General features: G+C 41.3%; 1 protein-coding gene across 1 annotated transcript in view; it reads left to right on the top strand.

Moving 5' to 3' along the window:
- The first annotated feature begins 5,542 nt into the window (after positions 1-5,542).
- Positions 5,543-14,022, top strand: part of LOC124155602 (cytochrome P450 6a2-like) — a 29,813-nt gene continuing 21,333 nt past the window's right edge. The window contains exon 1 of the mRNA XM_046529568.1: positions 5,543-6,106. Within this exon, the coding sequence (XP_046385524.1) occupies positions 5,867-6,106 (240 nt within the window). The 5' untranslated portion in view covers positions 5,543-5,866. The remainder of the gene's footprint in view (positions 6,107-14,022) is intronic.

Raw genomic sequence — 14,022 nt, 5'->3', positions numbered from 1 at the left:
ATTCCACAAGAATTTAACAGTAGAGTCTCTGCAATCGGTCATTGGTTGTTTCGTCACCCAACGCGCATTGAAATACTTTTCCAAAAGTCGCCACTCATGAAACTGACGGCAGAACGATCCGGATCTCACGGGATATACTTATAATGAATTCTGTTAACCAAAATTTATGTTCGAGATGATATAACTTATCTGAGTAAGAGGATCATTCGATCAGTCTCCAGGAAAAGGTAGAAAAGCATTATTTCGGGTCTTTTTTTTATTTATCAGTATAGTCTCCTTTCATCTTCATTTATTTTTCTAAGCCTTGTTCCAAGCACTCTACGCCATCCAAATAATCTGCATCATTCGAAATCTCTTCAAAAAACGGCATTTGTTTGGGCGATGACCTCGTTAGACGTAAACCTTTGTCCGCAAAGCCATTACTTGAGTTGGGAAATGAGAAAAAGTCTCTTGGGGCCAAATTTGATGAATTCGGTGAATTTCGCAATAGTTGTAACTTTGATTCTGTACGTTTAGCCATCGCAACTGCACAGGGGATCAACATTACATTGTCTTGTCGAAGGAGGCACTTTTCCTTCTTCAATGGGGGGTGCTTTTCCTGATTTTTCGTTCAACCGGTCCAAAAACGGTGCATAATACTCTCCTATTATCGTTTTTCCCTTTTCCAAGTAATTGATGTGGATTATTCTGCGAGTATTCCAAAAGATCGTGACCATGATATGGCCGGTCCATTTCACCATCTTCGCCTGATTTGCCCGTGCCCGTTCACATTCAAAATTCCATTGCTTTGACTGTTTAGAGTAGTAATAGTGTTTTTTAATTATGAATCCATAATTCATCAGCAGTTATGTATCGACACAGAAATTTCTCAGAATTGCGACGGAAAAGTACCAAAACAGCTTCAGAAATAACCAAATCACTGCGTTTGTTCTCCGCTGTGAGCAAACGCATCACCATTCTTGACGAGATTTTTGTCACATCCAATTTTTCGTACAAAATTAAAGCGATTCGGCCGTGCGTAGTCCCTACGATATTCCCATTCGACCTCTTCTCAACCTTGAATACAATTTCTCGGAATCAGTCTTGACAGTTGATTCCTTACATACCATCTACTTCATTGGTTCAGTCTGTAAAAGTGGTTTTTGACCGAAAAATGATTAAGATCAAAGTCAACGTGTGAGTAATGTAGAAGTCTTCTGAAGAGCAAAAGAGAAGGACCTTAAAAACATTGAGAAGATGACGGGCCAAATTAATAGGCCATATGTTTTATCCTAACCTTAAAATCATCTTCTAAATAGAAAAATTGATGGGGAAAAGTTACTACTTGGGTAGATATCGTCGCCTTCAGGACCTGAAATGTGTAAGAGAATGATGAAACGTGAACTAAAGTTGACGATTCGGAATCCATGAGTAATTTATGCGGGTCCAATGCCCACATATTATTTTAGGAGGACTTTAGTTAGTACAACCCAATTTTTCCAATGTATCATATAGGCAGCTACCAGTTATAGACTTCAAAGGTTGTTTTTTATTCTCAGACGTTCTGCATCCAGATTTCTTTACCTTTCCTCGCTTTGCGAATGGAGTCTGATTGCCAATTATTTTAGAAATACTCGCATTGGAGTGACCATTTTTTATCCCATATCTTCTTCCATAGGGATTTCCTGCACACCTGTCGGGCTAAAAGTGTTATATCCCGCTCCTCGCTTTAAATCGTCCATAATTCCCCTCTTCGAGCTCTTCCCTCGGTCGTGCCTTAGAAAACGATGACCTCACCGCTCATCGCGCATTCCAGGCACTTCTCTGTCTTCTCCGCCGCTGACGCCTTTCCTCCCCTCGCCATAACCTCGGAAGTTCATCAACCGAGTTCCTTACTATACGCTCATCTTCCTCTTTCCGAAATTTCATGAGGTTGAGTGAACCATAGCTAAGTTTTCTGCACTCTTGGCGTGTCGCTCTGAGTGAAGGCTGGCGTACAGTAATCTTGTGCTTAAGCAAAAGTAACCTTCTGCTGGAACTGTTGGCGTGGGAACGTGAAACAATGAAAATGAACGTAAAGAAACGTGTGAAATCTTCAATAGCTATAATTTTAAACCATAGCCTTTGCTAATTAACGATAGGAATTGATATACAAAAGATGTATTCCTAAGAGGGGGATAGTTTCTATTAAGCCAGGAAATCACCACATTAAAATACCATGGGATGTCCTAATTTGAAATTATTCAACCTAAACTTGTATTTATCTTGCCTAATTTTCCCAGCAATAAGTTCCATGAACACGTCTGCCATTTCTACCGTGGCCTATTACTGTTTTTCCTCGGCTATGCTGTCCTTCTAAGTATTTCGTACCGTGATCCTAGATGGTTTTACCTCCCCCAATGCAGTCCAAATAAATTCAGCGTATTTGATAATTTCGTCCATTTTGCATTTGGAAACGCCAGTTTTATATCTCCGAAGTGAGCTGTCACGGCCGTGTCCATGGTTTCTTCTTCCAATTAGCGCATGCGTCGCTCACTCATAGATTCCTTCACTCTGGTCGAGATCTCGATTCATTAATGAAATGCAGTGTCTGGAAAGTAAAAGTAATGTACGGCGAAAAAATCTTCGTTATCTCGCGATTCTCTCGCAGGTTAGAAATGAAAAAATGTGAAAGTGAACGCCCACTTTTCGTGGATTGGAGACGCCATAGGAATTCTAGATCAATTACCACTAATGAATGGAAGGAATCGCTCATAGTAGTGTAAACAACTACGAAACGCGCGAGAACTACGCGAGGATGGGAGTAGTTTAGAAGCAGTGATACGCTCGGCAGGAGCCCGTGACGTCCATCAAGTTATCTGTTTAAGGGTCAAGGCCGTCCATGTTTCAGCGCGAGTAGCACGAGGCAACGGTTCTAAAAACGGAAAAAAGCGGATCTCAATAATTATCAAATCCTACCACAATCCTCATTTTTTTATTGGTGAGCTAGCTTATTGTGTTCTTTGAAGTTGGTGGTTACCGGCGATAGTTGTGGAATTTGTTGAACATTTTGGATGTATAAAATTTAACTTGGTCTTTACAAAGAATATTTATTAAAAAACGACCATGGTTTTGACGATTAACGACATCTTCTGGTGAGGAGACGTCATCGTTAACTTTATCTTCTGGTTTGGTCTTGTTCTAATAAAAATTCTGAGGAAAAAACAAAGTAAAATTTTATTAATCCAAAAAGGTCTTCTTTAAAGTCCTTTTTAAATGGTTTTTCATGGAGCACGTTCAGGAAAACCAGCGACAAGGGTTTTTCGCATTCCATTGTTCGCCTTTCTTCCTTTTGGATCTTAAGCCCAAAATCAATTCACATTGGTCTATTCCTAAATCAATTGGGTAATGTGCTGTCTTATAAGAATACCCTTGAATAACTTAAAATGGTGGATCGTAGAAAGGGCGGGGGCAAGATCAGTGTAAGGTCATAAAGTTTTAACAAGCTCATGTAAAATGAGAATACTTCATATTTTAATGCATAAGAATAACGTTATATATTACGGAATACCTATGCATGCCGCGTCCATTCCCTCGCTCGCGATTCATGAGATTAATTCCGATTACGGCGTATACTTAACGTTTTATTTATTTTGATACCAACTATGCCCTGGGTGATGGTATGGATGGAGCGAGTACTTAGCGGGGAGGGCATGTTGAAAATAGTGTTAGATGGTAGAATGTGGGGTAAACGTGGGAGAAATATGTGGGGTGTATATAAGAGTTGGAGAAAAAAAGTAAGATAATAGGAATTTTAAATAGAAAGAAAGGGAGTATGCTTTATTTTGAGTTGAAAAGAGAATTCCATCAGGGGAGGGGAGACTGCCGGAATGCTTCGTGAAGCTCCATACAAATCTACCTTAAGAATACTTTAATAATAATATGGCCTGGGTGTTGGCAAATGTACTCCGGCAGGACCGCGACCCTTGGGCTGGCATCATTCTCACTTATATCCCACAGCCACTGGGGTCACGAGGGCGCCCAAGCTCTCTCCCAGCCCATCAAGGTCGAGGTCTTCGAAAGGGAGCAATGTTCTGGCGAATCAATTCATGCTTGCGTTGCGTGTTTTCTACATGGTTGTCTGTGCCTGTACGACTCAAGCTTCGTTCTCGATCATCTTGGAGTTCGTCCTTGGAAGGGTATGCCGGCGACCGAATAGGACGACAAAGGAGCGAAGGAAAGCGGAAGAGGATTGTGGTAGAGTGTGAGTGTTTGATTAGGTGGAAGGGGGAGTGGGTAGTGCAGTCAGCCTGTCAGTCAGTGGGTAGTCAGTCCCCGACGCCGCGACCGACGACCGTCGCTGCCCGCGACCGACTTGTTTTTGGCGTTTCACGACGAAACGTTTAGTGCTTCGCTCGTATGGGCTTCTTGAGGGAATGTGCAACCAGAGGGAATAATTGAATAATTTGGGAAGAGCAATTTCTGCATTGCTGTCAATACCATGAAACTAAAAATGGCAAAGAAAATAAAATAAATAAAATAGTGTGGAAGTTTACCATTCGTTCTTTATTCTCATGGAGATCAAACATTTCCACGAGTGGCGTAACTATTAGGGGGGGGGGGGAGGAAGAGGGGAAAGATCTAAGACCCCTAAAGCCAAAGAGAAATAAAACTAATTTTTATACTATTGTCTAGTTTTGACGTATAGTAACTGCATCTGTTTAACCGTTTTACTGCCATCAGGCCGATATATCGGTCCTCGCTGGTTGTGCGAAAACTACCACGAGTCGATTTATCAGCTCAACTTACTTGACTTTTTTATTTCGTGATTGTAGCCTTTTCAACGGCTGCCGTCTCATTTATACACGTGTGCTTTATCTATACTGCTTACTGAGATGGTTTCGTCATAAATAATAAAATGAAGTACTTAGATGAAATAATTTAAAATCTGAAATGTCACGAATTCCAAAAAATAACCTTGGCAGTCTTCGCACATCCCACCCTGATGTTAAGCAAGATACATTTTAAGCGCCAAAATGATGTAAGTTGAGTTTCCAGGCATGCAATTTTTTTAATTTCCCGAAATCCATTGCTTGGGCCACCCCAGGCCTCTCCCCTCGAAGCATATTTCTCGTTACGCCACTGATTTCCACTAAGTATCGCCAGATACTGTTACTTAATGGCGAAGAATTTTGAGATAATTTGAACATACCTATTTTAAGTGATGAAAAGTTGGAAGATTTTTAATTATTCTTCCTGTAAATGTTGTTATCTGCGAATAGAAACCTCTGGCATTCCCTCTCGGTCAGAGAAAATGTTTCCCAACGGGTGGCTGAATAACTTACTTCTTGTGGTACTTTTTCAGAAAATACTTTAAAATATTATCCATAATTTCAATGGCCATTGGAGGGACATATCCGATTTTTTAAACGTCTTGATAGCGTTATTATAAAATGAGTCCAAAGCTCAGTTTTATCAGTAGCCTTTTATCACGGATTCAAATAAGAATACATTTATCTCTAGATATAAGTGTATTTTGTGCCCAAAATCTGTGTATTTTTTTCTTTCTAGTCATTTAAGCGTCGAATTCCATTCTCGCCACATTTTAAGTTGCAATCGTTTTTTAAACGCCGCGCTAAAACGCTTCGCCGGAGGAACAGTCAGTTGCTTCTCCGTAGCAGTGGTAGTAGTTAGCTCGAAGGACAACTGGAAATGCGATTTAATGTTCCCCTTCTCCCGCTGGCGAAGAGGCGACTCTCCTTATTCTGAACCGTCGATGCTCAAGAATTACTCAATTGCGTTTAACTTTGATCGCAATTTTGTCACACAGTAAAAGAGACGACTCAAGTATGGGGCCACCATTGCCGCGAATGGAGTATTTCTCGGTCGCCCAAGATGCTTTCTTCGAATGCCGACCATCCCGCCCACCCTCTCCCGGGCGGTGACTCAAACCAAAGCCGACTCGAGTGCTCGAAAAAAAATTCGGCCAGCTGGTCGGCTCCTACTAGTTCTCGAAGTTCATAGACGTGTGAGAGCTCCTCTCTGCGTGGACGCTCATCCGGCTGTTTATCTGCCACCTCAGCGACTCTCGCTTTCGGGACGTGTGTCGGCGCCGCAGGAACTGAAACGAAGTTACGGACAACGAAAGGTGAGTCCATTTTTCGTCGTTGTAAATCCTGTGGCGTTCATTCCGGGATTCATGTGTGTGGTCCGTGATCTCTTTGTTCCCAACACCATAATGGGGGCTTTCCATTCAATGACACACGTCGACACAAGTCAACTTGCGTCGCGGTTTTCGTGTTCCATTCTGTGTGTGTCGCCGACTGTTGTGACACAAGTCAACAAACGGTAACGCACAGGAATTGGAGAGTTATAAACAGTTTCCGTGAGTCCAGTGGCGCCGACTCCATGGGGCCTGAGGGGGCTCGAGCCCCCTCAAAGATTCGTTTGGGGGGGCGGAGCCCCCTCAATAATTCAAGAAAATAATTAAGTTATATTATGCTTTGTGAAATCACAAAAATATATTGTTAATTTTTATTTCCCATGTTTGACGATAGTACCTTTTAAAATAAATTCAGCAATGTGTTTAAAAAAAAATAATTATTAGGTAAAGCAGGTTAACTGAATCAAGTGGTGTGAATCATGATAGTTTCGGTGCTGCGACACACTTGGAATTTAACCTCTTCCCGGGGCAAGACCTCCGATATGGGCCCCCCCAATATTTTTTATAAGTCGGCGCCCCTGCGTGAGTCGACACTAGTCAACGCGTGATTCGCATGAATGGAAAGCCCCCATTGTAGTTCAACTCTCTTCGATGCAAATTATGAGTAAGAGTATATAGACCCTCTCAGTGGTGCAGCGAGGGGGGTATTTTGGGAGGATATAACCCCCCCACCCATAGCTTAGAGAAACTTTTAAGTTGAATCCATTTTACTTAAGTTGATTAATATACTTATAGAAGAGTGTAAGGATTAATAATATGTCCATAAGAAAGCCATAAAGCTCACCATTTGGAACCACTTATCTTAAAAATTTTCTGGGAGAGAGGCCCCGCACAACCCGCTTATCCTGGCGGGTATACCACACAACCCGGGTATAGTTTCGCCTAAAACCCCCCCTAGTCTTAATTCCTAACTGCGTCCTAGGACCCTCTCACCCTCGAAATTAGGGAAATTAAAAAAAATTAAGATCTTATTGTTAGTCCGAATGAATGAAATAAATCATGCGCGTGGGCTTTGCCGTGGCATTCAGTGATGCGCCCTCATATGCATAATTTGCCGTGCGAATATCCCAATCCAATACACATTATCAGGGGGTGTCCTTTTTTTTAAATAAGTTAACTTTCGGCACAAACCAATGTTGCGAGTTGCTGATGTTCAAGGCCGTAGCCAGAAAATATTTTCGGGGGGGTGGTAATGGAATAGTAGACAAACATAAAATTATTTTTACAAGATAAATAAAATAGCGTATACGGTTAAATGTACATATTTATTACGAACCCTTAAAGGAAAATCTAAAAATATTATTATAAAATTGAATTTAGCCTTCTAGCTTTTTTTATGCGGCGACCAAATGAATTAACTCCTCGGTATCGATGTCAATTCTGCGGTCCCTCAGGAGGCTCATAAGTCACTCACCTCTCTACTAATTCACAGCACTATTATTTCACACACTGCACTACAACTACACACACTCCACCTACAAGTTCGCATGGATAATTATTGATATAAGTCGTATTGGACTACTAGATGTCCCTGCACCGCTATATAATATCGTCGTGTGAGCACCAGGCGAGCATAAAGTATCTATTTAATTTTTTTTTCATTTCGGGGGGGATCAATCCCCTTTGATCCCCCCTGGCTACGGCCTTGCTGATGTTAGTTCCCTTTGGGGCGAATACGAGGGAGGGAGCACGCCCTCTCACTCCCCCAACACTCCAGAAATTTGGTCTATACCCGCCACAGAAGTATGATGATTATAGGGTTTACAAATATGTAAAAATAGCATGATATTCAGTGTATTTTCTCCATCTCCATTTGATAATGTAATTATTAAGTTGTGCACCGTACGAGGTTTGACATGAAAGATAGCGTAAGGATAGCTCTGTTTAATGATTACGCCTTTACTTTAAGGAATCACTCAATAGGGAAAGGAAATGTACGTCCCGCACTCGCCCTCAATTTAGGCCATAGCTTTCACACTGTAGTATCAAGGTACGAATACATTTTGCAAACAATTAGCACCTTGGTGATGGCATTATAGTGTTAATATCGTGGTCGAAAACACTGTTTGTGTGGAACGTACTTCCTATATTAATAGTTGCTATTTTTTTTCGAGAAAAAATAACCTGTCTCTTGATAATTACTCGCATAAATTTGGCGATGAGAATGATGCCTTCAGTCCTTGGTAGCATTCGGTGTCAAAGTGCATCGAATATCATTCTCCGATAGGCGGAAGGGAGAATAGGTCATGTTTGATGCGGTCAGTGAACGTGAAATAGCCACCAATTTGAACTTTCATACTATACTCCAAACACAACGATACAGTTATCAAATAATTTCAATGTTCACTTATAATTTTTCCTTGGGGACTCTTTAAGTGAATCTTATAATTGGTAAATATTTTCCAGTGCAGTTATTGTGAATTGTCGTTCTTTGTTCAGAAAAGGATATGTTCACGCCATGTTGCAATTAATGCAGTAGAGTGAATGCTTTTAGTGTCTGGAATGCACCATACGTTTTTCAATTATATACCTGCGGATGAGAAATACATGTTAATATATCTAATTTTAATGTTCGATATCTGCATTATTTTTTGGGCATGCGATGTGGCGTTCCGGTTTGCCCTTGCGTTCAGTGACCCCTGATAGTCATTTCTCTTCTGACACTTGTGCTGGTGACTGCTGGGTCGGCGTATATAATAACATATGATCACTTCGTGTGGGTGTGTCACGACTTCACTCGATGGAAAAGGAGTTGAATAGGAGGTTCAACTTCCCCCACGCCCAGTTTGAAAAAAAATAAGGGGATTTATAACGCCCAAGGAACGAAGTGCAGAATTCCGTCTGAGCGAGTGGCCAGCCGTGAATACGAAACTTCGCATCGGATCTCATAGTCAGTAATCCAAATTATGGTTTAACGCAGCTCTCTGCTCGCTTCTCCAATAAACGAAATCACTTCCTGCTGTAGCTCATATATCTTCGGTTTTTCACCCTTCATCACGTACTTCATTTTAATTCGTCGAAGTCCTTTCTCTACCTTTCCTCCATTTCTCTTTCAAGAAGGCCTGGTTACACGGTACACATTGATACGTGCTAGCAGAGAGGACTCCTCGTTACTAGTTAATGAGTGAATGCATGAATATTATAAAAAAGGATCCTCCAGTTGTCCTCTAAATGTTGTCACCGTTGTCACCCACCGCTCCTTTAAATGGGTCTGCAGAAGTCGCCACTGATTGTGAGGTCGCTGACGGACAACTTAATCGGACTTTCACAGGGAAATTAGGGATATTAACCGAAATTTACATTCATGATAACGTGATTTATCAAATTCATAACTATTCAATGCTACTCCTCTTATTTTCAAAGACCATACTGCAAAATATTTGAAAAAAAGTGGGTCGCATTGCACTCATCACCACGCCGCGGACATTTTTGAAAGCCGATTAAAATGCGACCTAAGCGGCAACAGAAATCAGCCTTAAATGGGATGGAATTGGACCTCTATGCAGTCCTCTTGTGTGAATGCATGAATGATTTTATTAGATCGGAATGGAACATGTACGAATTATGATCCAAATTAGAACAGGCTCAGTTTTTTGTTCATGCGTTCGCACAAGTTAGGTGGTTACACGGTGCATTTTCGTGTTCATTTGCGCGGTCATATATTTAGACATTGACACGCACGTGTTAACGTATCGTGTAAGCAGGCTTTTAAACGATTATTTTCATCAGATCATCGTGTCTCATGATGTAGCCGATTAAATTGTCATTTCTATCAGTGAATCACTATTTTCTTAGTGAAATGCCTTCCCAAGAATGCCAAAATGGCATAATCGTGGGTAGGAGTATTATTTTATTTCAGGCTTCAATGGTCCGCTTTCACTTGCATGCAGCCACATATTTAGGAGGGCGTCTGCTTTTCCGCTAGTTTTGCCGATTACGTTGTTTTTATTCCAATCATACCACTTCGGAAGGGTGTCCATCAGTGAACACGACCTTTTTAAGTGGAATACCTTTCGATTTCGCTATATAAAGACATTCCCCGAAGTTGCCACTTTTAGGACAATAATACTGAGGATGGTTGGATAATGAACTAGAATCTAAAACAAAACTTAGCATGGAGGAAAAGGCGCGAATACATTCGCGCAATACTGAATACTTACGTAATTACCATATTGTCCTTGCAGAGGGTCCTCGTGGAGGACTGCCGAGTCCTTCTCTACCCTCCTGCACCCATCACGCCCTTTCAGGCGAAGATCAAAGCGTCGTGGAAAATATATTTCGCGGTCGCCTGAACAATTTCTCACCTCCTCGCTTAGTCATGACTATCCATTTTACGTTCCCAACTTGCGAAGAAGAAGATCAATATCACTAAGTTACTAATTAAGGAAGCATACGTTCCCTGGACGACTGGTATGAGCATTATTCCACGATGGTATTTGCATCAGTGCAATGTTTTTTTGTAACTTATCAGCGACTCCAACATTCGTCACGGGGGCGTGGTGAGAAATGTTTGCCAGAGGTCACCGAACGAAAGGGCAAACCTGAAAGCCACATCGCAAGCGCAAAAAAATAATGCAGACTTCAGCTCTCAGGAGAAGAGAGCAAATCAAGGGTAAGCGCACATGTCAATAGATCAGTTGGTGATTCACTCATATCCCTAATCGTAAGTCATTGATAGAAGTCGGTAAGTGGAAGGGAAGGATAAGCTACGATGAAGAAAATCTTCCCCGCATAGGTTTTTTAATCCTTAATTAAAATAAGGATACGCGGAAGTTGCCACCCACTTTTCATGATCTTGTGACGGCATCAGAGATATGTTACATTCTCTCGTTTAGGAAGAATTTTACATTGAGGGTAGGTATCGCTCGCAAGATTGTAAACGACAAGGAATCTCGCGAATTCCATGCAAAAGACATATGTAGAGGAAAAGAGACGACTGGTCCCACATTAATTTGTGACGTCATCAACTTCGAAAGTGTAAAATCGTCGATTTTTTTGTCGCTAACAGCTCTAGAGGTAGACAACGCGACCAATCGAAAATACGGGTCTCTTAATTCTACAAATTCTATCTCAAATGGCAATGAAATGAAATTGGTGGTCAACCCCATTCAGTCAAGGTTTCCCCTGAGGTACACCCCACATTTGACGACGTTTCGACGTATCTTTCAAACTCTTTATCGTCACACCACCATACAACACCAATTTGCGAGCGATTTGAAGACACCAGTTCGTTATATGCTACTTTAGCTTATAGATTGTTTCATTTCTCACTATTTCAGTTATTTACCACGTAGTCTAAGATAAATCATCTCCAGACTTCAAGAAAATTATTATAATAAAGAAAAGATTCACTTATATAAGATTTATGCTCCGATCAACAGCAGCCTTAAAAGATCTTTCAGTCGAATTCCTTGCAAACAAAAGTAGTTTTAATGTTTTTCACGTTCCCAAAACCTAGGAATGACGATGTCACCGCAAAATACAGACTTTTTACTATCTTTGTTTTTTCAAAACCACCGAACGCCATTAGGTAAAATTTCATTTTGTGTTTTAACACACATTATTGTGTCAAAAAGTCAAACTTGGAAAAAGGTTGTGTACACTCAAAAAAACATACTGACTTTTCAGAAGTGTGTGCCAAATTTCATCAACTACTTCAAGTATCAAAAATGATACACGTTTAATAGGAGAGCTTCAGATTAATATGAACACTTCCGTGAACCCTGTTCACCATAGCTTTCCCTATTTCCGTACTCTTATTACCATTTTCACCACCCTCATTTCCCTTACCTTCGTTTATTACAGTGTTACGACCCACATCGAGCTATTCGTCAGCCATTTCCTTATATTCTTACACAATGATCCTTCGACTCCAAAAATGAACGACCTTGGCCTTCTGATAAATATTCATTCCGAATTCCCCTCACTAGCACATCTACCCGCGCATCGAGCGCCTGAATGGCTTCACTGGTATAATCGACGCTAATGGAATTCTGAAAATATTGCGAGCGATTGCGCGCCCAAGTCCCGTCTTGCTATATATTCAACATACGAGACTATATTGTCTCATTACACAATTAAACTCGGATATCCCTTCGTGATCCAAAGCGGAGGTTGCTTTTGATAGGTTAGGGTAGAGGTCACCCCTGACTTAGCCACAGGCGTGTAAATATCGCATGTTCATGGTAGGGTGGCCTTTGGTAGGGTGGCCAGATCCTTTCCCTGAGCCGCCTCACACTTTGACGATTTTATTTGCGGTATACGAAGGCTTCACCCGGGATTTAATGACCCTTCGGTTAGCAGTTAAACCCTCGACCCTTTAGGCCACCATGCTCCCGTGTGCATTCGGTAAGTAAGGAAACAACTCGTCAGATGCCACATTTGGAGCATGTTTTTCTACGGCAGCGCGGTATGGACTTTGACAGTACACAGAGAAATCAGGAGTCGAGTGCATTCGATTTGGTGTGTAACAGAAGAATGACGAGGGTAAAATACGTAGGTCGTGTGATCAATGATGAATTCCTTAGAAGAGTGGGAGAAAGGAGAGGGCCTGTAAAAACCCTAAGAAGATTACTTGGTCTAGGCCTGCAAAGAAACCCGAAGAAGGACAACTTAATCGGTCACTTAGTGATGCATTAGGGACTGATGAAGACAACAGTCGAAGGAAAAGTCGACGGGAGAAAGGCCCCGATGAGCTATATATGACAAGTTTCCTAGGATGTACTTAACGGAATATATTCGAAAATATGATAAGGTTAGGCGGTAGAAGAGTGGAGAGCAACGTCATCAGATATTTGCCCACTTCTAATGTTGAGTCATCGCAGACGGTAAGTGAACGCGGAATGGAAAAAAGAAATCCTTTCGGTTGTGTGTGGTTGTTGTTGTGTTGGTTTGAGTACTAAATATCTAAGGATAGGGAATAACAGGTGTACTGAAATGACTCTAAAGAAAAATATGTTGTACATTCTTAACTAGATATCCTTACATTTCAGTAGGAAAAGCAAAGTTGGTTTCGCTAGAGATAGCTCGCATCGCCTTTATGACGGCGTCAAGAGTCGATCATCCCACACCCTTCCATCCGTATCCCTACCCTGGAGGCGTGGCGACACGTCGCACAGTGGGCGGAAATCGGAAAAAGCCGGACAAAATTACAAAATGGCTTTTTTTGAGTTATAAACTTGAAACTTCGCAGGTATACTCAGAAATGATTGAAATTTAGGGATATGTACTTCATTTGACATGGATGCTACCCGTTACTGAGATACAGAGGCTCAAACGTGAGCAAATTTCCATAAAAACGCACGTCTTCAATTTTCTCTGAAAATCTTCCAAAGTAAGTGGATGGTGAAGTTATGGGTGGATTCTTGCGAAATAAAAAACCACATAATCTGTTGGCATGGTGTTTTTTCTTTCATTTTCCGTAATCTTAAAGAATACCGTCCAGAAATTCTTACCGTGCAGTAACAAAATGGCGGATACTGTTTTTCGACAAAGTTTTACATTTAGGTAGAGTTTCAAATAGGTTTTCGGCAAGGTCGCGCGGAGTAACTTATATGAGAGCATTTGTTGAAGATTTCTTAAGGTTTTTATGCAGCTTTCTTTGAAATAAGTTTGCGTCGCCGGAAATGACATTGATTTTTCGACCGCGCGGCAGGGTTCGTCTCCGCGCGTCGGGAGTTGGATTAGCCGCGACGCGGTAAGGTTATTGAAGCTGTATGGGTTTTAACGCTCACCATTCACCGTTTTTATGTGTTTCTTCAAGACACCGATTCTCAAATGGTCTATGGTGAAGACAGTGGAGGTTTTTCATGCGATGTAATTGCACGTTTCATCGAAGTTGA

This window comes from Ischnura elegans, chromosome 3 (assembly GCF_921293095.1).
Source record: "Ischnura elegans chromosome 3, ioIscEleg1.1, whole genome shotgun sequence".
In the NCBI taxonomy this organism is placed as follows: domain Eukaryota; kingdom Metazoa; phylum Arthropoda; class Insecta; order Odonata; family Coenagrionidae; genus Ischnura; species Ischnura elegans.
The sequence above is the reverse complement of the archived record's forward strand: the minus strand, read 5'-3'. Positions and strand labels throughout refer to the sequence as shown.